General features: G+C 26.7%; 4 protein-coding genes and 1 long non-coding RNA gene across 7 annotated transcripts; 2 read left to right on the forward strand and 3 right to left on the reverse strand.

The window, feature by feature from the left end:
* Positions 1-3136: 3136 nt before the first annotated feature.
* Positions 3137-4162, forward strand: LOC114128026 (uncharacterized). Its single transcript, XR_003592722.2, has 3 exons — positions 3137-3344; positions 3551-3645; positions 3788-4162. It is a non-coding gene; the product is annotated as an uncharacterized LOC114128026 (long non-coding RNA).
* Positions 3874-8852, reverse strand: LOC114128025 (kelch-like protein 18). Its single transcript, XM_027992431.2, has 10 exons — positions 8278-8852; positions 8066-8196; positions 7833-7973; positions 6851-7046; positions 6619-6776; positions 5932-6068; positions 5635-5857; positions 5276-5492; positions 4718-4887; positions 3874-4654 (listed from the first exon to the last, which is right to left on the reverse strand). The coding sequence occupies exons 1-10, from the start codon at positions 8491-8493 to the stop codon at positions 4429-4431; spliced, it is 1815 nt and encodes a 604-aa protein (XP_027848232.1). The 5' UTR covers positions 8494-8852; the 3' UTR covers positions 3874-4428.
* A 1348-nt stretch (positions 8853-10200) lies between these two features.
* On the reverse strand, positions 10201-16408 carry LOC114128021 (uncharacterized). 2 transcript variants are annotated; one of them, XM_027992428.2, is made up of 8 exons: positions 16274-16408; positions 16010-16200; positions 13313-13473; positions 12307-12468; positions 11348-11404; positions 11154-11271; positions 10803-10930; positions 10201-10726 (listed from the first exon to the last, which is right to left on the reverse strand). In XM_027992428.2, the coding sequence occupies exons 2-8, from the start codon at positions 16136-16138 to the stop codon at positions 10630-10632; spliced, it is 852 nt and encodes a 283-aa protein (XP_027848229.2). In that variant the 5' UTR covers positions 16139-16200; positions 16274-16408; the 3' UTR covers positions 10201-10629. The 2 variants fall into 2 exon arrangements, with proteins under 2 accessions (XP_027848229.2, XP_050054797.1); XM_050198840.1 differs by having other exon boundaries at positions 16325-16352.
* A 156-nt stretch (positions 16409-16564) lies between these two features.
* Positions 16565-22381, forward strand: LOC114128020 (zinc transporter ZIP9). Of its 2 annotated transcripts, XM_027992426.2 has the most exons (5): positions 16565-16990; positions 17055-17169; positions 20944-21072; positions 21166-21461; positions 21547-22381. In XM_027992426.2, exons 1-5 carry the CDS (start codon positions 16895-16897, stop codon positions 21760-21762), a joined length of 852 nt encoding a protein of 283 aa, XP_027848227.2. In that variant the 5' UTR covers positions 16565-16894; the 3' UTR covers positions 21763-22381. The 2 variants fall into 2 exon arrangements, with proteins under 2 accessions (XP_027848227.2, XP_027848226.2); XM_027992425.2 differs by lacking the exons at positions 16565-16990; positions 17055-17169; positions 21166-21461; positions 21547-22381 and adding an exon at positions 17199-19403.
* LOC114128023 (probable prefoldin subunit 4) lies at positions 22138-24393 on the reverse strand. The gene is made up of 4 exons (XM_027992429.2): positions 24116-24393; positions 23633-23737; positions 22608-22730; positions 22138-22527 (listed from the first exon to the last, which is right to left on the reverse strand). Exons 1-4 carry the CDS (start codon positions 24152-24154, stop codon positions 22378-22380), a joined length of 417 nt encoding a protein of 138 aa, XP_027848230.2. The 5' UTR covers positions 24155-24393; the 3' UTR covers positions 22138-22377.
* Positions 24394-24408: the final 15 nt, after the last annotated feature.

Here is a 24408-nt window from a genome sequence, read left to right on the forward strand (position 1 = left end):
AATATTATAGGTGTATTTTATTTTGTATGTTGGGTGTGTTTAGGGTACCTATTTTGTGATTGTAAGTGTGTAAATAATCTGTGTATACTAAGTAAAATAGGTTTTGAATATGTTTTATATAGTATTTTAGCAATTATAATTATAATTAAAATTAATCTATCAACATTTATAAATTGTAAAATCGTTTTTAAGGACTAGACACTAGTCTCAATAATATCCTACTTATTATCCTTAGTATAAACATATTATTAATAACTAGAAAACTAGGTACTCGATAAAATGTTGAACTGATTAGGTATATACACGTTTTCAAAAACATATCCACTAAATAATTTATAGTAAGACCTAACCTAACCCAACATCTAAAAAAATATAATTACCTGTACCAACTATAAACTATAACATGGTAGATTACATTGGATACTGGATATATTATATAATATATAGGTATTATAATATATTATATCCACCTTGCATTTATCCATATATTTATCATAGATCTCATAGGTTAATTTGATAAATAACTAGCGGTGTAAATAGGAGTAAAATAAGAAAGGATCATGTAGGAATATAGAACGTCTTTGAAGAACTTTAAAATTAATTAAAGATAAAAGGTACGGAAAATCAACTTTGTGGTTTTACCTCATCGCAACCCATTCGGGTATCTACCTAACTTCCTTTAATCCCAAAATAACTCTACGATAAGCCAGCAAGTTTAATTCAAGGAGTTTGGCAATATGGTTCATATACTTACAATTATATATCTTATACTTACGTGTTCTTGAGGTCTAATAATTCTCGTCGATTATTGTTATGTATGTTTATATATTGACTTAAAAAACGCTTACGTTTACGGGTTAATTCCAATTATTGAAAGACTCGGAACAACAACCAGATAAATCCACTTTTTCATGAATTATTGTGTAGGAATGCGTTTATGTAAAATTACATGCATTATTAGGTGCATAACTATCAGTTCAATTCGATAAATATATTTTATAAAGGAATTGGATTTATTTTGTTATTATTTTTAGTGCCGCAACCAAATAAATTCGAATTTGACTGATTATTATTCACATAATATGAGTTATCTATATTATAGTTTATGGTTTTTACTTTGTCGTTATAATATTCTAAAGTTAAAATTCAATGAGAATTATTTTGCTATTTTTCATTGTACATAAATATTTTATTGTAAGAAATAAAAGGAAAAAAAAATCTGTGATGAAACAAGAATTTTTATACCATTTGCTTTATTATAACTCATTTTAAGACTTAAAATACCTACTGTTTTATTGCTATGTTGTATTTGTATTAAATAGTAAATAAAAATTTAAAAATTATGGGTAAATTTGATTACAAGTTCCCTTGAAAAACAATAGGTACCTAACAATAAACAGATAAATTCATAGGGTCCATAATTTTAAACTAAAAAGGTACTTCTATCAAAAGATAAAAATAATTTAACTAAATTTCAAGTCCACAGTATTATTTATCATCATGTGGATAATTAAAAATATTTTAGCTGTAATACCTATTCTTAGCATTGTTGGATCATAAAAATAAAACTTGTTTATCAGCCACGAACAATTTCAAAAAGTAGCTTTTCTGGTTGTTGTTCCAAGCCCTTCAATTGCTTAATTGGTTCCCAGGTAGTTTAAAGGCATAACAATGTACAAATAAATTGGTTATGATGAACTTTCACATTTTAATTATAAAACTTTGTTAAAATTAACTTTTTCAACTTAAATTGAATAATTATTGTACATTAAACCGACAACAGTTGTCAGTTTCACAGTAAGTACATGTTAATTTATTATACATTTATTGTACATAAATTAACAGATAAAAACATTAACAACAAAAGATATAATATCATCATAGATGACTGACGAATAATGATTAAAAATTAAATTTATTTATTAAAGGTTTATTTTAACAATATTATGTGTAAATGTGTAATATCATAACATTAATATCTACATTATGTTTTACTCTTTTAGGAACCCAAGTACAAATTCAGTTGTACCTACTTATAATATTTTATGTTAGTGTCGATTACTTTTCTAGTAAATACAGTTTTTTTTTTTTTGTTATTTAGTAAGTGATATACTGATATAGTGATATCAAGGTTTTTTCTGTAGATATGTTATGTAATACATTATTATTTAACATACATTATTCATTTTTTTTTAAACGTCTAATCAATAGGTACCTCACCTAATAATTACTTAATTATTAAATAGGTTACTATAATCGCACAATCCGAACCTGGGACTAATCCAGTAAGTATCTAAAAAGTAAAAACCACATCCTATGTAGACAGTAGACGCAGCAGCCTGCGAGAAAAGGTTTGGCTTATTATGAGTCCCGAAAAACCTAACCGCAGCAGCTCGTCCGATGTCCGTGTCACGGGTTTAGTCCATTCGAATATTATCACCGTTAATTACCGTATTTTAAAGGTAAAAATATTATCTAGAACACCTCAAAACGTCAAAAGGTTTTTTGTATTTTATCTTTGAAGAAACTTGTAAGCCTTTAAAATGTTCAAATTCTGAATTCTGATCATAAAAATTTCAATGTGATTCATTAGTAAGACGGTGACAACACATGTAGATAATATTATATTATACTATTAATTATACCAAGTATATGGAAATTGGAAGATTTAACAATTTTTTTTTGAAATTACATCTGAAAATATAAAATTTTCATAATATACTTTATCATGTACCTATTATATAATAATATTAAGTCACAAAATGTAGTCCTATGGTTCATTATGACTAGGGCTCGGATTTTAAAGCATATGCTTCTTTTTTTTATATATAATATGAAATAGAAATTTAATTCTTATACATAAAATCCGTTTCATGTCATTCTAATTTCAAATAAACCAATTTTTTTTTTTTGTGAACACTTTTTTTAAATTATTCCAGCTGTGGATTTTTTATATGTTTATTATGCCATTGTAATAAAAACAAATTAATTAACAAGAAATCTAAAAACCCAGAATGCGGACTAAATGGTTACCTATATTGTATTATTTTTGTTTTCGTTATCGGCTTGTTTATTAAATATATTTAACCTATAGATAATCGATTACATAATATATAGACTGCAGGCAGTGCTACAGTACCTATACTATCAGTATGCCTTTAACATCGATAACGACCATTTCAAAATTTAAGATTAATTTAGTGTTTTAATTTGAAACCTCTTGTATGGAGTATGCTAGTTACGCACCGACCACTTCAGTGGATGTAGTTAGTTTTCTATGCTAAATGTTAAACATTCTGTCGGAAAACCGAGTCAGTTTCACTACTGCAAATCTAGGGAAATAGGTACATAGTAAATAATTCCTTTTTAAATTTAAATTATTTTTCATATTTATAACTAGTTGGTGTTAATTTTTGATTATGCTTCTTTTTTTGCATTTTTAAAATAATTGTATGCTTTTGTGGTTGCTTACTATACTTTAAAATCCAAGCCCTAAATAACTAATTATAACCATAAATACATAAAATAATAGCTATTTTCATTTTAATAGTGTGATGCAGCATAATAATATGAAGAAATCTTTACCTGCATCGAAATTAGTTAACACTATCACATCATTATTATATTTCATAATTAGTAGTAAAGGTAAGGATTAAGAATGTGTAAATTGGAAGTAGGTATGTAATGTGATAAAATTATAATTGTTTTATTTTATTTTTTTGTTATGTACCTAATTACTACAATTAAGTACAAGCATGTTTATAATTTCTATTATATATTTTAATAGGATCCAACCCAAAGGAAAAACATTTTTATCACAACACTTACACATAGTACGAAGTATATATTAAAATAAATAATAAAAACCATCAATTTGAGGTACAAGTATAAAAAATATATTAGGTATGTATAACATTCTACATGTATTTATCATATTAGCAATTTTAAATACACACATATATATATATATATATATATAAGGAACACAACATAGGGGAAAAATGAAACAAAAATATGTCATGGGATAAAAACCTATATAATATACAAAGAGGTTTGACTAAATAAAACCAGTAAGAGACAAAATTAAATTACTAGAAAGCAGTGGCACAACTTGAATATTTTCAGGGGTCATGTAATACACAAAGTTAACTAAACCAATTTTTTTTAAATCCGTTTTAGGAGTTTAAGACTGAATACAAGTTTTTTCATATCAACCGTTACTGTACTTGGAATGAATGTTTGATTAATATTCGAATATAATTTGCAGTGATATTGTCTTTCAAAATGTCGTAAAAATTATCAGTCAATAAACATAATATAATGTACAATATTGTTTTAGTTTTTACAAATTACATATGCTACCAATCCTACAGCTCACATTGCAGTATTAAAGATGGTTATGTTATATTACAATGACTTATTATATATTTATGGAACTTCGGGCTCTTGAATAGGTATGACACCAACTCCGACTCCACCTTCATGGGCGCACATGGAAGCTGCGAACATCCAGCAATCAGCTTTGGGGTCATACACTTCAACAGTGGGTAAATTCAAAAATCCATCATATCCACCAATGGCCCACAATTTTCCAGCATTGGCAACCAATGCCACCCGGCTTCTTGTCACATTCATCGAAGCCACAAATCTCCACCTACATAACCATAATATTCGATTGAAGTACACTATGATTAAACATTATTTAATAAGTAACTACTTGTCTGTCTGAGGATCATATTCTTCAACAGTTTGTAAAAACGTTGATCCATCATATCCACCACATGCATAAAGTTTACCGTTTAACGTGGCCACTCCTAAGCGACAACGTTTCATTAACATAGGTGTTACAGATAGCCATTGACCTGTATAAGTATCATACCGTTCAACCTATAAGTAAATATATAATATTAATTATTAATACAACAATAATTGTAATACTTCTTTTAATTGTTTAAGAGATTATGTTTATGGGGTCACATAGTTGGAGTTACTTATGTAAAATTAAATTTCTACTTAACATTTTAGAGAATTTTTACAAGGTTTTGTGGCATATTCAAAATTTATCTTAATTTTATTGTATACATTATAACTTTTATGTATTTTTTTATTAGAAATGTTATGTATAAAAATAAAAGGAAGATAAATTTAATTTCAAATCATACTTAAAAAAAGAGATAAAATTTTTGATACAAGATTTTATAGCTATTTAATCACTTATTTATTAATTTTATAGGGCATAAATCATATGTATTAACTTAAATCATTATTAACTTACAGAGTCAAAAATACTTAGGCCATCGTGACCTCCAAGTATATAAATATAACCATCAAATGCTACAACACCACCAGCACTACGATGTTTTTGCATTGGTGTAATGATTGTCCAGCGATCTAAATCAGGCTGATAACATTCAACAATATTTAATGAACTGACTCCATCAAATCCTCCACACACGTATAGTCGATCATTTAGAGCGGCTGCTCCAAGGGCACTAAAGTATAATATTATTTTAATTTTGAACAATATTTTTATAAAAAAAAGAACTGAATAATTATATCCATAAATGTTAAACTAAATAATTATTTCAATAAATTTAAAATTTTAAAAGCCTGCAATATGTCAAAATGACTAACCTGCGTTTACGATGCATTGGTGAAACTATATTCCAAGATTTTGTTATAGGATCAAATACTTCTACTGAAGATAGTCTTTCAATTCCATTATAGCCTCCAAATGCATATAATTTATTATTTAGTACAGCTACTCCAACTCTACTACGTAATATGCTCATTGCTTCGGCAAGTTCCCATCGTTCAGTTATGGGATTATAGACTTCAACAGTACTTAATGAATCACCTTAATTCAAAAATTATTCATAATTTATTATACATGTAAGAAATGTTATCAAAATTATATAAATACACAAATACCTGATTTAGTAAGTCCACCTACTGCATATATGTGTCCTTGAATATAACTGACACAGCGAGGTCTAGTGCGAAAGCTTTGTAACAAAATTCGTCTTTCGGGCATTAAATGGTAATCTTTAGCTTCATCTAATAGATCTCTAAATAATAAATAAATAAATGTAATATACCTATTGAAGCTTATAACAATATAATACATTTAAGGTAGTAATTGTTTTATATTATAAGATTTTAAGATTTAATAGTAAGTACAAAGCATTTATAAATGAATACCTATATAATTTTGACAGTAACCGCCTTGTTCAAATATACTCAATATACTCATCAATTAATTGGTTAAGTTTATTAACTAACAATATTTAGGAATTTTATAATATTATTATATAAACTGATTTCTGTTTAAATATTATTAATATTATATTATATTATTTTATATATTTTTTTTTGGTTTCAGTCAATTGAAAAATAGAATAACAAATTAAATAAAATTCTTTTAATACACTAAAAACAATTGATTTGTAGACAAAATTTAATCATATGAATACTTTAAATAATACCAAAGGTACAGCGAAGTTAGTATGAATGCAATAAAATAAAAATTTTAAAGATCATTATTCATTATCAATAAAATAAAACAATTAATATTTATGGATATAGGAACACTTATATTATACTGCAAGAATTTTTAACCTGCATTCGTGAGAAGATCTAATTAATTCTTCTGTAGCAACTCGATCAGCCAAATAATGAGGTGAAAGTAATGGCAATCTTACAGCAGCAAGCAACTGAGAAAAACATTCTTGTCTCGATTTTTCTTGTTTAACCCAGCGAATAGCTGCTTCGAATACCTAAAAAAAAAAAAAAAAATTGAATAGGTATTTATTCCATTAAGTTTTTACTTGATTATTACAAATCAAATAACCTGTTCTTCCGATGCTTGTAATTCATCTTTATAGACAATGTCTATTATTTCAGATATATTGAGATTTAAGAAGTCTTCAGACAATGATATATCAGGAAAATACTGAGCTATATATCTATTAGCATCAGCCAATAAGCCATAGCACCCTAACGAATCAGCTAATGTACGTACTTTTAAAACATTATTTTGATGAAACCTAGAATTTAATAAATTATAACATTACATAAACAATCCAAAAGTCTAAAATATATATTCAGAATTTTATTGAATTTGAAACTTCAGATTTATGTATACAGAATATTGATACATATTTTAATAGTATTTAGGTACTGCACACCATAATACAACATTAAATTTTGTTTATTAACCATTTTTATTATTATTATGTACAATTATATATTATGTATAGGTACAAGTATTAAAATAAAATTATGTAGTTAACAGATTGCACAAAAAATTTAAAACTATAATTTTATTGACTTGGATTAAATAATTGTATATTGAGTTTATTAAATTTTAAGTTATTTTTTCAACATCAATAACATAAGTAACCTCTCTATTAAAATAATGTATTTTAATCATTTAACCATAAAAAACAAACATGATTTTATTACTTGTATTGCACAAAATATAAAAAATTCTCAAGAAAAATATTAGGTATATGAACAGATTTGTGTTAAAGTCAGAGACTATAGGTCACTATATTTCACTAGTATACTACACGTTATGTAAGTTCTTGAATAATCAATATTGAACAGATACGTTTAACACACTCCATTTCATTAAGATTTGAAAATCTTAATACACAATTTTATAATAACAAATTAATATTTTATCTGTACCTGCTCACTAGTATTATCACCTATTAAGTCAAATGCTTTTAAATATTCAAAAAGAAATATTAAAAAAAACCATTTAATTACAAATTATTGTTGAGTAACATGTAAATGATACTAACCACACGTAATTAAATTTTAATTACCTTTCTTTAATGAATGTTGCACATGCATTTTGCACCCATTTCAACTGCAAATACGAGGCCCCGATTAAAAGTGACTGAACATTATTAATATTTATTGATATTCGACTACTGTATGCAAAATTAATCAATGCTTCCAATGCTCTTTAGAAGATAAAAAAAAAATTAAAACATTATTTACAGGTACCTATTATTTTAATATTTAATAATTTCTTTAGCTTTTAAATAAATCTTACTCAGGATCAATGCCATGAATCACAATATCTTTTTGAGTACTTTCAATCATATTATGTGTAAACATAGCATTAAAATACGGTATTGTGGCGGCCAACACTATACGATGAGCACTAAACGACATGTTGTCTACCTGAATAAAAAAAATTAGTTAACTAATTTATAGACGAAGATTAAAGAACAATAGGTAGCCATTTATTATAAATGAACTTACTGTCAGCGTGACATCGCATAGTTTTCCCATACGACGTATGCCCTCAATCACCGAAAAACTCTGAGAGAACAGATCCGACTGATTATAGACAAAGTATTCGCTTTCAATCGATGAAGATTTCGGGAACGGTATCTTAATTGATGAATGCAACTTGGCCGGATTAAACGCCATGTTTTGTTGATCAATCATCGTCTCCAATTCCATATCGAAAAGCATCGGTCTGTCTTCAACGACGTTTAAGGCTTAATCAAGCAGAAAGGGATAGCAAAAACTAAAATCTACCAACAAACACGAGTGGAACGGACCATTTAAAACTGAATAAACTGATACGTTTTGGACAACTCGATAATATCGGGAATTTGGTAATTAAATTAATTACGTACATTAAGTATTATGCATTGTTAGCAGTTAGCCATAACGTTAGGTATATTACTTATATTAATATTTTAAATATAATAATTGCTTCATGCTTGGATAAAGTTAAATAAAGAGGGAAATCCCTTAGCTAATTATTTTATTTATAATATTTATATGAGTCATAAATAGACTTAATACCTATTGTTCTGTGGTTATAGTAAATATTTACTCTTCATCTTATCTCAAAGTATTTCTCTATGACTTATCTGTGGGTTTTATCAGCGGAGGAACTACATTTTGTTCCATTTTTCCTTTGACGCTATTTATTCTAACGACCAATTGTTCCACAAACTATTTATACCACTACTGTTTGGAAAAATAATAATTTGCAGAGCCCAGTCTTAAAACTAGTTTTAGGCGATATGGGCATATGGCCTACGACTACGACATAAGTGCAATAATAAAATAGGTACTGAATACAAATACATTATAATTTATGATTATGTTAGTGATATCACTGATGTCATAATAACTCTTTTTCACGATTTAAGATATTAAATTAATATCTTAAAACATGCTCTTTTTCACCTCCCCCCCATATGAAAATTTTTGGATCCACTTCTGCATTGACCCAACTATCTTCTAATGCAACATCTTTGTCTAGTTTTTTAGTAAATAACAAGAGATATCTCTATACTTAGGTATTTTGTGTGTATGAATAAAAAACCCTATATAAATTACAAAACAGTACACATATTTTTTTACTTTGTTTTAGATTATGTTATTGAGACCAAAGTTTTGTGTTATGAGTGGCGGCAAATAATTATTGTTTGCCATAATGTACTATTCTCTATTGCCTATTTGAGGCATATTACAGAGTACTTACAATTCTATGAGCCTTCACAACAAAAGCTACTCTTTACTTTAGAAAATAGAGAATAATTATTATCTCCAAAATGAAAATTTTGTTAACAATATTTAGAGGTATTATTTTAAAGTTGAGTCAAAATAGTTTACTTTGTTTTTTTATATATAGGTATTGTTTTATGTAATGCTAACGCTATATTTCAGTAATTAAAGGTATTCTATTAAAAAAAAACTATTTGTTTCCCACTACAGAAAATTGCCACTTTACCTATTTTACTTAATTCGTATATTTTGCTTAGATTTGTGCCCATTGCTAAATTTAAGTTACCACATTAAATTTAATTTGATTTGTGTTAAGTGTTTTGAAAATTCACGGAGTTTTACTAGGTCTACTTTGAGTAGATATTTTCTGAACTGTTTTATTTAATCTTTACAGTGCAATTAGTCATACTTTTAATTTATTAATTAATCGATTATGTCTTGTATCCTAATTTCTTAATGGTATATAAGTTATTAATTCCCATTGAGCTCTAATTATTCTGTTTCACCTAGATTTTTTTTTTTTAAATATGGTTGTTTCATTTCTAAATTTTTTGATACAGTATGACAGTTTTCCTTGAACTGCTGTTAATTAATCTATCGTTAACTACTTTCATAGGTACTACATCCTTATACAAAAATCTTATAATAAGTAACACATTTTTTCATAATTATAATTATTTTTTTATATTTAATTAATGACTAGTTTAATTTTGAACAAGCTCAAGTAGAAAAAAAACAGACAAATCAACTGCTACTTACTGGTATAAATTTTTAATCTGTAATTTTAAATTTACAGCATTAAAAATATTTTTTTTAGAAAAATTAAACTAAATAGCAGTATGACAATAAATAAATTTAAAAAATAATAAATCATTAAGTTGTTCTTAATACTTGTTCTTTTACATACAAATTTGTTTATAACTATACAATATAACTTAATCACCTAAAACTTTTAATCATAATTGATTTTAATAAAAATATGTTGATATCATATAAGGTTTTAACCACTTTATCTAAAAAGACAGCTATAAACTAAAATACATAATAGCTTATGTTATGTGTAAATTGTATTGTTGATGAAATTTTTTAAGAGCTATCTGAATCGGAATCATGCATTCGTTGTTCAAGGAATCGGGATTTCATAGCATCTTTTTCTTCCTTATCTATTTTTTCAATATTTAAACTAAAATAAAAATTATTTTAATTACATTATAATATAATATATAAATATTAAAATATAAAATAAAGTAGGTACAAACCCTAGTCGTAAAAGTTTCAATTCTTCTGGTGAAAGAAATGGAAATCTATGATTTCCTGAATTTAAATCATATTTTATGTGTTTTACATATCTTTGTTTCATAGATTGCCATGTACGATATTTACATACCTATAAAATAGAGAAATATGTTTTTTTTTAACTAGTTACAAAAATATATGACAATAAAAATTATTATTATTTAATAGTGTATTATTACATATTTAAATATTTAACAAAGGAATAAATTTAGATTTTGAATTACATTAAGAATTCAAGAAATTAAGTAAATATTTTAATTTTTTTGAAAAGTTAGTTCAAGTTAAATACATACAAATACATTTTATTAGCTTACTCTGTCACGTTCCATTTTTTGCCACATTGTTACCCCGGTGACGTTGAAAGCATAATTGTTTTTGATTATGTATTTCACAATACTTATCTCTTCTTTATGCGAATAAGGCATTCTCGTGCTTCATAAAAATGATTTAAACAAAATACGATAATTATAATATTATATACACTAATAAATAAATGTGTAATATTTACTTTTTTTTAATTTTCTGATCATTAGACATCATAATATCATCAAAATCATCATTAGATCTAAAATTAAAATAATTTTTATTCAATAATATAAAATTTAAATTTGCGTCATTGAGTTATAAAAATTTTTCATTTACATTAATATACAATGTGTTCCGGGGGGAGGGGGGGGGGTTGTAAGCCAACATTATATGAAAGTATTCCATGGAATGAGATATATACTTGTATTTAAAAAAGATTCATACATCTAACCGACTACAAAATAAATTAATAATAATAAGATGAAAATAACAATTAACAAAACATTTTAATTTTATTTCCTACCCTTATGTATTATGAATAATCATGATCATCAATCTGTATCTATGTTTGATGTAAAATTTTATTTTTAAGTTAATAACTTTTAATACATATAAAAAAAATAATAACTTAAAGTAAAAATTAAATTTAAATAGTAGGAACATGACATGGACAAAATCAGTGACGTCAAAGTTTTTAAAATGTGGTCGGACAATTTCAAAACTTTGTGGCCTTAATACCCATTGACGTAAAAAAGTATTCAATAAAGGGTATAAAATAAATACCAGCCACATTTTTCAAAAGAGGTTGAGACATAGATTTCAGTGCCACTGGATAAAACCATTTTATCTGTGGCACTAATAGAGCCAAGAGGTTAATTTTTGAATTCCTAGTTGACAATGTGTTCTTTCACATAGCATAAATATGGCCTAAACCAACGATCCATCGAATGATGTGATTAGAAAGTTATAATCTCTCTTGCCTGATACCTCTTAAATATAAGTAATATTAAATGCATATATATTAATGTAAACAGTATTTTATGGTTATAACAAAAAATAAATAAGTAAAATAGAGCTGGATTACTGGATATACAAAATTGCTTTGTTGAAATAACTGAGTTTACTTTGTATGTGTGTGTGTCAATATGTTTCAATACATACCTTTTGGCTTTAGAAATGAGATTAGTAGATGACGAAATAATCTTATGATTATCATTTTTGTTTTCTGAAATTGAGACTAAATCAGACCATGATTTATTTTGATAGAGCCAACAATCAAAAATATCATTTTTTGTATAACTTGCAGGACTAGTGTTTTTAATTCTATAAAATAAAAACAAAAAATAAATAGTTATCATAATTTTGAAATGTAATCTTTTCTTCTAAAACACTTAATCAATATAATTATTTAGTCTAACATAAGATACAAAGTAGTACTTTTCATTACATCAATTACACTCTTAATGCAAATAAGGATATAATATAATATGTGTAATAATATAATAATATAAATTATGTCAATTGTCTTTTATTTATATTTTTAAGTATTGCTAGACTATGACATCCATAAAATGTTAGAAAAACATTTGGATGAATTATAGTAGTAGATAGGACTAATTATTTAGAAAAAGTATATAATATGCAAAAGCTATGGTAAAAAAAAAAGAACAATAATAAAAAAATTGTTTAAATTTATGAGAATTTTTTCAAAGAGAAAAATTATTAACAATAAGTTGACCAGTTTTTATTTAACAACATGTTAAGTAAACTCATTGTTTCATTAGAGAAAAATACTTTGATCTTTATGATTTCAGTGGGTACCAGAGATATGCTGATACCACAGTAGTCATCTAATGCGCATCACACATATTGAAGTTATGTAATTACTGGTTGTAGATCAATTTGAAATTTAAATGTAATAGGTATTAAAATACATTTATTATTTACTAATAAAACAAATAAAAATTTTACTATAATTATTATAATAGACGGACATGGTGGAGTATTATTGAAACTGTTCAGAAGTTTATAAATGCTTAAGCATATAAAAATTACAACAAAGTAATTAGAAAAATTGAGTTGTATGTTGTATCCCACAATCCCCTCTCATACAGAAATTTATGATTAATGAACAAAAAACAATAATGGAAATACTCTTTATACTCACAAATATTTGGTTGGATCTGGGAAGTCTTTGATTTTAAAGCAATCTTCAATATATTTAATATCAAATGCTGGAATCTTTAAATGAAAATAATTGGTTTTTCCTGGTTTTGCAAGTACCATTGAATGATCATTTGGTACATCTAGTATATCTGCATAGGACTTCTGTTAAAATAAAATTTAATTTAAATATAAAGATTAATAAAAATATAAAAACAGGTAAGAATTAAAAAGTTATAAAAACTGTTCACCTTGGCAATAAACAACTAATTCAATCAAAAAAAAAAAAAAAAACAAGTCGAAAAATTTTGCTACCTTCTATTTGCATTATACACATTGCATAAAAGATTTCAAGCACTAGGTACAAGTTAGCAGAACAAAATAATAAATATTAAAGTTTTAAGAGGACACTTTACCCACATGTGTTGTCTCTATCTTACAATACACAAAATAGTAAAAACCGTTTCTTGAGGGCAAGGACCACTCTGGTTATAGTCAAAGTTAAGCAACCAAACGTTCACACTAGAAAGAGGAGATTTTTAGCTATGCAAAATTGTTTTTATTTTTTCAACATCAGAACTACAAAAAAAGTTTTTATCGTTTCAAAACCCATTAATTTTGTGTTTTTCAAACTTGAATAACTCGTATTGTAGTTCTGATATCAAAAAAGTAATAACGATGTTTTATAATCCAAAATTTTCTAATTCTAGTGTCAAAATTTGGTAGTTAACTCGGACAGTTGGACTACAGTCCAAGTGGTCCTTACCTGCGAAAAACAGTTTTTAGTTTTTTACTGTAATGTATGTTTGTTAGATGAAGACAACATATGTGGGCGAAGCGTCCTCTAAAGGAATTCCACCTGGTGATCTTCTATTTTTAACTAACTTACGAGTGACATAGGATTTTAGATGTTTTTTTTACAAACGTACCTACCGATTTTAATACAGTTAAGCGATACGAATTCTGAAAATAGATTTGAATTTGTTGTCAAGACGTCTAATTTAGATGAAATTACCCACATTTTTTATATTACCCTTACACCCCCTAACTCCTAAAAACTGTAACTAAAAAATTGTCAAATTTTATCTTTAGATAAGTTAAAACCAAAAAATCAAAAATGTGGAAAACTCAAACTCAAATATATTTGTTAAAAAATTCAAATCCGTTTTTAGAATTCTTACCACTTCATTGAATCAATTGGTATTTTTGGCAAAGAACACATCTGTCGTCTCACGGACGTTAGACAAAGACTAAGACAGAGTATCGCCAAGAGGAATTGAGTTTTAATTTTTTAAATACGTACGTTTTGTGTGTTTTTACAAAATTCTAACAGTAAGTGCTATTAGTAATTACTAATGTTATTCACTACAGAGTATTTTCACAATGAAATTGAATTTTAATAATTTCTTATTGTTTTAAAAACACTAAATTGCAAAAAAAAAAAATTTAACTTTTGCTAGGTATAGGAATACAATTAGAATTTTCTTTTCAATAATAATAAAAAAAAGCATTAAAAGATATTGTTTTGTCAAAAATGTACACACTAAGGATGAAATGGGAATTCTAACACATACTGTATATAAATATTATGTGTAATATATACATGTATAATATGATTACCATGCATATTCAATATCATTTTTTATTTAGTACTTAATGAATTTATTCAAACTCAAACCTTAGGAATTGTTCAATAATCTTAACGACTATAAGTAGGTAGGTGTATTCAAATTCTTGAAATTATTTCTACCTTTTAAGAGATAAGCAAATATGTGATTGAGTTTCCAACTTACATACATATAAAATAGTAAATTTGTGTTCAACAGAATCTATTTTATATTTTTAGCTTTAGTAAAATTACTTTTTATCAAACTTAAAGGTAAGAATATTACCTAAGACTTTTATTAATATTAAAATATTAAAATTTAAAAGTTGTAATACTTTACATAGCTATATAACTCACTTAAAAATAATAATATTCATAAGTCTGACAAAACATGAAGATGTGGCATCTTCTTAAAGAATATAAAGCAATAATGCTAACTTTGGTTTTTTAAATGAGAACCTACTTTTTTATTGTACGTTATTTTGTTTTTAATTCAAAAATCTAAATGAGTACCTAATTTTAAAATCATTAAAAATGTTAATAATAAAGATAATAGTCCTTAAAAATGGTTTTAAAAGTATATAAAATAAATGTAATATTGGATCTAGGTAGTGTTTATAATATTTGATCAATTTTTATAAATTATAAATGTTGATAAATTAATATCAATTATTAAAAATTTCCAAGTCACAATAAACTCCATTTTTCAGACCCGTTATCATGGACCTAGCACCCAAAATTAAAAACTCCAAAACTGTTCGTTCAAATTTGTACACATTTACATATTCAGAAAATTTATTTGCTAAATAATTTATTGTAAAAAAGAGAATTCTCATTTAAAAAACAGAAGTTTGTAGTTTGTATAGCCACAGGGTATTCCTCGAGGTATTTCTTAAGTAGGTACTCATAACAAAAATCTCAAGAATTTTAAAATATAGTACCTATTTAAATATAGATAACTTATTAAAATGTCAATAATCAGAACTTGAACTATTTCTTCAACAAATTCATTAGTAAATGAAAAAATAGAGGTGAACATTCTAGGTAAATCATTCTGCATTATAATATAGATATGAACCAAATAACGATACTCACCCTTAATAATGTCGAATAGAATTTATCTTTTGTATCCCAGTCAAGCACGAACGCCAAACTTTGTATATCAGCATTGTGGAAATAAAATACGTTTTCTGCCAGATCAAAATCCGTTGACATAAAATCCATGTTCAACGGTAGTATGGCACTTACTTTTGATTTAATAGAATCTTCAATCTGTACTCTGTAGACTGTAGAGTATAGAAAGAAATATTAATATAATTTAATTGAAAAGAATATAGATTTAAATCAATCGTTAGGTACTTAATCACTGGAAATACCCGAAATAGTTAATAATATTATGTATAATAATACCTAATGTACACATATAAACAACATCGTAACCATGCCAGAAAATTTAAAACTATGATTTAAGATAATAACGAACAGGTTGTATATGATAAAAATAATAGGTCTTAAATCGTGGCTCCAACCGTGGTTGGATATCCGTTATCAGTGCGTTTATTAAACATTATTATATATAATAATAATTATTGTTGATATTTCTCTTCGTATGATTATAATATTGGTTATAATATTATATTTTTTAAATAGGTAATGGTACCTATGACCCAATAAGTGTAACAGCTCAGCTATCATGCAACTATGTGGCGGCGACGCGGCGTAGCACAATTTAAAAAAAAAATTCTCTCCCGTCGTCTGTTGTTTACTCTACTAAAATAACAATCATTAGTCGTGATTGAGTTTACCAGTTAATTAAATAAAACAGCCGAATGTGTAAACATGTTTTTTGTGTTCCTAAAGAGAAAACAAAATCCCGCGTTTGGTGCTCACCACTGTTGTCGGTTTAAAGCTACCACAACCGAATGCACGTCTGTATTTCCGTTTTAAATCTGTGATTGTTTTTATTCGACACTCGCCGCCATGGATGAATCGACGTTCCTGATGCTGCTGTCTGTCCTAATGCTGGTGGCCAGTTACTTATCTGGCAGTGTTCCACTAGTGATGTCAATGTCTGAAGTGAGAATGATTCATGCTCGTGCACAACTATTGTAATATCAAATACTTATATTGTGTTTCGTAGGCCAAATTGGAACTCGTATCCCTATTCGGAGCTGGCCTCCTTGTCGGTACTGCGTTAGCTGTGATAATACCTGAAGGAATCCATTCCCTCTACTCGACTGTGGCACCTCACAAAAGTTTGTTCATTGATTTATATGTAGGTGTACTATAGAGTTAGATAATTTTGAACATTGAAAAGAACTACCATAAATGTTATGCACTGTCAAAATATGTCCATTAACTACCAAAGAGTGCACAATACTATAATAGAAATTAGAAAACACTGAGATTCATTGTGTTAACATATGGAAGTGTAATTTTATTAACTCATGCTCAAATAATTCATAAATTATGGTTTACCTATAATTTATATAATTCTCTGATGCTGGTTTTTTATTTGCTATTGCCCCTACACAACATAAAAAACATTAATCTTTTCAATAAACTTATAACTTAATGCTACATTATAGGTATGAATGTACAGTAAAACCTCATTTATCCTGATCTCATTAGTCCGGAATTTGCTTAATCCAGACAGTTATTTAAAACTCATAAATTTTATGCCGTAGATGAAACTAAACATAAAAACGAATTCTATAAATTGTCCATGAATGCAGGTTATTGTGATTACTTATTTATCAATACCAATTGTCATTAACGTTATCTAATTGTTATCCATACGTATTTGATTCAACTCCATACTTCGGCTGTTTTATACATACCATTGTGATGTCGTTAAGTAAAGCTAATCAAGGTAAAAAGCGTAAACATATATCTCTTTCTCTTAATGATAAACTATGTGTAATAGAAAAACTCGAAAAGGGAGCTTCTGTGTTAAGTATTTGTGCTCAATATGGTATTGCCAAACAAACCGTCTCGGATATAAGAAAGAAAAAAGATGATATAAGAAACTTTGTTCTAAAATTTAATATGGAAAAAGAAACAAGTGCTGTAAAAAGAATGCGGTTGCCACTAGATCAATCCCTTGATGATGCAGTTTACAAATGGATTTGTCAACTTCGTTCTTCTGGATTAGCAATCCGTGGAGTTGAAATTCAGGCTGCAGCTGATAGATTAGCTAAACAGTTGAACATAAATAACTTTAAAGCCAGTTCTGGGTGGCTGTTTAGGTTTAGAAGGCGTCACAATATAACAAATAAAAATATATGTGGTAAAAGTCTCAGTACTGACAATGAAACTATTGAGACATTCAGGAAAAAACTGAGTGACATTTTAAAAACCGAAAACATACTGCCTTCGCAACTGTATAATTATGGTGAGACAGCGTTATATTGGAGAGCATTACCAGATAGTACCCAAGTGTCCAAAGCTCATACAAGCACACCTGGTTGGAAGATCAGTAAAGATCGAGTTTCTGTACTGCTGTGCGCTAATGCTGATGGAAATCATATGTTAAAACCTGTGATTGTAGGAATAAATAAAAAACCACATGCTATAAAAAATATTATGGACAAGTTACCAGTTCACTACTACAACTCTAAAAATGCACGGTTCACTTCAGACATTACAATAGATTGGTTTCACAAAAAAGCAGTGCCAGAAATTAAAAGATATCAAACAGAAATTTTGAAAATTCCTGACAATAAAGTGAAGGCCTTAGTTCTACTGGATAATTGCCCAGCACATCCACAAGTTGAACAGCTTACTAGTGATGATAAAAAGATCACATGCATGTTTTTGCCAGCAAACACAACCTCTCCGATTCAGCCTATGAATCAAGGTGTCATCTACACAGCCAAGCGTCTATACAAAAAGAAGTTTTTAAATGAAATTTTGGAAGTTGATGAACCAGGTGCAGGAGAAGAGGATAAAAGAGGTTATAAAACGTTACAGAATCTCAAAGATCACAATATCAAATCCATGATTTACAATTTTGCATCTGCTGTCAAAGATATAAAACCTTTAACTTTGATTAACTCATGGAAAAAACTTTTAATAAATGAAGAGGTTGAACCAGATATGGCTGACTTGGAAACGGAGGATTTTCACAAAATCTTCCTCCGAGGAGGTGAAAAATCAGTTACACTGGAAGACATTGAGTTTTGGCTAGAAGCAGATGAATATGATCTGGATAATCATATTTTAACAGCAGAAGAGATTGTTGAAAATATGACCACTGCAGAAAGCTCTGAAACAGATGAATGTGATCAAGATGAAGCAGAAAATAATATCAAACCTAAGCAAAAACTTGGTGAAATTAAAGATCATCTAAACATTGTCATTAAATATGTTGAAGATAACGACGATGAAAACATATCTGCGTATTATGAGCATCTAAGGCATCTTCGAGAGTTAATCATTAAAGATTGTGAAAGGAAGAAAACCAAAGATTAGCAGTCTTTTCAAAGCAGTAAGCATGTCAAATATGAATAATAAAGATGTGCCTTAATGCTATATTCATATATTTGCAATGATTGTAATATTACTATGTAATATTTTTTTAAGTTAAAAGTAGTTAGTTCTTTATATTAGATTAAAATTTTCTTAAATTTATAATTTACAATTTTTGGTTGTTTTGTTTAATTCGGACAACCTAGAGCCCCAATCATTCCAGATTAATGAGGTTTTACTGTATTATCAATATTATATTATGTATATTGAATAATTATGGTATTTAGTCTATAAAGAATAAAGAACATCACTTATTAATCATATTCTGATAGTGGTAGTAATTTCTGAAAGTGTTTTCTTTATCCCATTTTGATGATCTTGTGTAATTGTTATATTTGTATTCCTTAAGTCTAGACTCTAGAATGCATCGCTTATAAATAAAAATGTTACTAATTACCTAACTTTTTCATATTTGAATTTATTGTTCATTCTTTAGTTTATCCAAAATTTTCTTATTCAAAAGAAGGTCACTATACAATAAACAAATTTAAAAAGTACTGATACCTAATAAATAAAATTATAAAACATTTACTATGCTAATTAATATTACTTTTATGTATAATATACTTAATTATAATTTATGATTGAATAATGATAGTGTCCTATAGGTAGTCCTCTATTTTTTTTCTAAGTCTTGTATGTTTTTATATAATTAATTAGATAAGATTTCTGCTATCATTCAGATTTCAAACACAACAATGTCTTTTAGTTGCAGATATAGTTCATCAAATGTCTATTTGTATTGTATTGAAATTATTAATTTTTCAGTGTACAAAATTACTCTACTTTCTTTTTAAAAATATAAATCGTTAAATTAAATGTGTATTGTCTAATAATTACAAGCTTGATACGTCAATAACAAACTAATACATTTTTAAATTTTTTACAATACCTAGTTGAGCTTGAATAATATGTAATATTTTGGTAATCTACCTATTACAGATGTAATCTCATATTTTTTCTACCCTTATACAAATCACTTTATTTTTATGTATTTTTTATGTCACTACTGCTTATTTTAACAATACTATAATTAAAACATTATCCTTAACGTAAATTAATTTATGCTTATATTTTAAAGACTTCAGGCACGTACACAGAAAGTTATATTTTTTGTTTTTGGATTTTCATATTTGTTAATCTAATAAGAAATTTACATAATTTAAATTATGAATCTATTTATTTTTCATTTAAGAGAATGTAATTTATATTATGATGGCAATGTGGTGTGCGTGATATCGCTATATTTTAAATTAAAACGTTTAATTATTAACAAAACTAAAATTATATTTGTTTTCCTTATTGACAAAACCACTTTTACTGTACATCGATTTACTTAATAATTTTCCTAAAATGTAGGGGGTGGAGAGAGGTTTGAACCCTTATCTCGCCTCTACTTGTACACGTGCCTGAAAGACTTACAACTATCAATTTAATCTATATCATTCACTTACATAATTAATATGTCACTAATTTTGTATTTGAATTGATTTTTACAGCTGCTGATAATATAACAGTCTCAGTAGATTTTAGTGAAGTTAATTTTCATTCAGTAATTGGAGTTACATTAGTATTAGGATTTACACTAATGTTGCTAGTAGATCAACTGTCATCAAAATATACAAAAGGCAAGTATCTAAAAATGTCTTGACAACCAATATATATTAAATTTGTGAGTTTTTAAAGATTTATTTTTGGAGACTTATACTATATTTTCAAAGATGTAGAAGCCGGATTAGCCAGTCGTAACTCTGGTAGTATGACAGCTACCCTGGGTCTTGTGGTGCATGCTGCTGCTGATGGTATCGCTTTGGGTGCTGCAGCTGCCTCGACTCAAACAGAAGTGGAAATGATAGTTTTTATTGCAATAATGTTACATAAAGCACCAGCAGCCTTTGGTTTAGTCACCATTCTATTACACCATGGACTTGACAAAAAAAGAATACGTAGACACCTGTTAGTATTTTCTATGGCTGCACCGGTGGGTGCACTACTCACTTTCTTTTGCATAGGACAGGTACTTGAAATTTGATACAGATATTTGCTGAATAAATTATACTTTATGTTTACAGTTATTTAATTATTGTGGTAATACATTTCAGGAGAGTAAAGAAACATTATCGTCCATGAATGCCACTGGAGCTGCCATGTTGTTCAGTGCAGGAACATTTTTGTACGTAGCTACAGTTCATGTACTTCCAGAGTTGATGGTCAAAGCTTCTAGAGGTGGCACTGATACTTTTAACCCACTACAATTGTTGTGCTTAGTATGTGGTACTGTGACACCATTAATGTTGTCGGTCCACCACGGCCACTAAGTACAAGGCCAAATAAATTTTTATAACTGTTTCTTAATTATTACATGATAAAAATATTATATCAACAGCTCATAAATTATCAAGTTTAAACACAGTTATTCTCAATATGCTACAATGTTTCTGAACCTTAATTTTGTATCTTGTAAAATACAAATGCCAACATCAAAATGCCTGTACAGAAAAATAGAATTTCAGTTAAACATTGTAGTTATTTTTATTTATCAATCATTTAGCATATCTAACACATTATAGAGCTTGAATTTCCAAATATTTGGGTTCAAGTAGTAATATTTTAAGAATCAATGACCAAACCATTTTTAACTGATAAACCTTGAATTTTTTTTAATTACCATAATCGATGAATAAAAGAACACATTTTATAGTTGTTTTTAAATTGTTTATTGTTGTTATTATGTTAATACTAATTTTTTTAAAATAGGTATAAAATGTATAAATAAAATTATAAGTTTAACCTAAATTAAGTTTATATATTTTTTTATTAATTGAAAGCTGGGTTACAAGTTTTTTTATATATAAATATACTTATGTGATTACAATTTTTAGTTTAATAAGACATTTTATTATATTATAATAAAGAAATAAACATATTTTTTTTTAATCTTCAGCTTCTAAGTTTATATTGTTACCGAATTTTCCATATAAATGTGTTTTTAGATCGCTCATAGTAGATGAAATATCTTTGAGTTTTGTTTCAATATCCTTCATCTCTTTTCCAACAGTTTTTTTCAGTTCTTCTAAATTATTCTATGCAAATATCACATCAAATGATTGTAGAAATTATTGTTTATTATAAATTGTAATAATAGAATTTATATCTTTCATACCTGTGCAGTTTCTAGATTATAATATACAAAAGTTTCTCCAGAAAGGTATGGTAGATTAGGACAATCATCTTCGTCTAATAACATTAACTCTTCAGAAGCATCTTCCAGGTTCTTTAATGTTGTCTAAATAAATAAATTAAAGATAAGTTGATTTTAGAGTTACAGAAATAGATTGTAAGTATTTTTGTTTATAATTAGGGCGCAGATTTTAATATAAATACATAATTTGATTAAATGCAAAATTCTTAATTCTGATTTAAAATAATCATTAATCATGTTTCATAACACCCTAGATAACGGAAACTTTTATTTTACAGATTTTGATGTAAATACATAGTTTCAAATGTACTAATATTCACTTATTTTGTAAATATTTCAGAGCAAACATATTTCTTGACAAAAAAAAAAAACATAAAATCTCATTAATTGAAAGTTTTGCAGTAGTGGAAAATACAACAAACAAGTTAAATGAAGTTTAAGAAATTTGGGGTTATAATAAAGAATAATTTAAACACATACTTGCTAAAAATGAAAAACTATAAATGGATATTGAATTAACACTATCTGACATATCATAGTCTAAAATATGACCCATTATCTTATTGGTTGATGTTTAACACTCCTTTAGCTACTAAATACAATGTTGAGACTTAAAATACATTAAAACGTACATTGTATTCAATTTTATCCAAAAAGAACCATGAAGATTATTAGATGAATTATTAATTACAATTTCGAAAAATATATATAATAAACCTATAATATGGTTATATTTACAACTGGTACTGTGATCATTGATAAGTAATTAAAAATTAATGGAAAATTGAAAATACCATTTTTTGTGTTAAATATTTTCATATTTTGACTTTTTATTACATAAAAATCAAATTATATTAAATGTTATTTTAGTTTACAAAATAATACAATTAAATACAAAATTGGACAGTTTACCAATGTCTTTACATTCTTAATTTACAAGTAACTAAGATTTTATAATTTTGATTACTTAAGAAAAACTAACTTACTTGTTTTGCTTTTAATTCATCTCTGTATTCATCAACTCGTGCATTAAGCCTTGCAAATTTGTTGATTTTTTGTTGATCTTCAAATGTAATATGGACATCAGAATCCTATTTGTCAATATAAAGTATAAATATCATAATGCAACTACTATATTTATAATAATAATTCATTTATAATAGGCAAATCTATCAATAATATAATTTAATCCGTTAAATTAAATAGTGTAATCTATTATATTGTTAAGTGTTTATGAATTTTACAATTTAAAAATGAAAATGGAAATATCGATATCTAGTGGTGTTAACAAATACCTAACAAAAAAAGATTATAATTGATGTGTGAATTAAACAAATATTATTTATTTGTCTTAAAATTTTTTTCATAAATATTAAACTGTATAAACTGTATACATAATACTATAATAGGTATGTAAAACAGTTGCTACCAATAACTTTGAACATTACAATAAAAGTTGAAAAATTTACCGGTTGAAATGTTCCTTTAGACACTGATGTTGAAGCCATTTTGAACAGTTTTATAAAATATTTATGATTTTAGTAGTAATTGAATATTAAATTTGTTTGTATTTTGTAACTCGATATGACGAATACTCGTGTTTCGTTAGGAAATTTACTGTTTACACCTATTGAATACTTAACTGGCTACTCGACACTCGTGTTCTTGAATGTCCATGTTCGGTGTTGATGTGATAATGTGATACTGCAGTGATATGGTATCTGAATTATTCAGTGATATCCCAAAGTGATAAGAAATAAAA

The sequence above is a fragment of the Aphis gossypii genome, chromosome 1 (genome assembly GCF_020184175.1).
Source record: "Aphis gossypii isolate Hap1 chromosome 1, ASM2018417v2, whole genome shotgun sequence".
In the NCBI taxonomy this organism is placed as follows: domain Eukaryota; kingdom Metazoa; phylum Arthropoda; class Insecta; order Hemiptera; family Aphididae; genus Aphis; species Aphis gossypii.

Coding starts and splice junctions, on each gene's coding strand:
- LOC114128025 (XM_027992431.2), bottom strand. CDS start 8,493: ATGCTTTTCGATATGGAATTGGAGACGATGATTGATCAACAAAACATG. Junction 7,047..7,832: donor GCAACATTCATTAAAGAAAG/GTAATTAAAATT, acceptor ATTAAATTCTAG/GTTTCATCAAAATAATGTTT. Junction 5,858..5,931: donor AGGTGGACTTACTAAATCAG/GTATTTGTGTAT, acceptor TTTTGAATTAAG/GTGATTCATTAAGTACTGTT.
- LOC114128021 (XM_050198840.1), bottom strand. Junction 13,474..16,009: donor TCTATTCGACATTATTAAGG/GTGAGTATCGTT, acceptor TTATTTTAACAG/AAGTCCTATGCAGATATACT. Junction 11,405..12,306: donor CTCATTTCTAAAGCCAAAAG/GTATGTATTGAA, acceptor TTTTAATTTTAG/ATCTAATGATGATTTTGATG.
- LOC114128020 (XM_027992425.2), top strand. CDS start 17,762: ATGTCGTTAAGTAAAGCTAATCAAGGTAAAAAGCGTAAACATATATCT.
- LOC114128023 (XM_027992429.2), bottom strand. CDS start 24,154: ATGGCTTCAACATCAGTGTCTAAAGGAACATTTCAACCG. Junction 23,738..24,115: donor CTAAAGGAACATTTCAACCG/GTAAATTTTTCA, acceptor ATTGACAAATAG/GATTCTGATGTCCATATTAC. Junction 22,731..23,632: donor ATGAATTAAAAGCAAAACAA/GTAAGTTAGTTT, acceptor TTATTTATTTAG/ACAACATTAAAGAACCTGGA.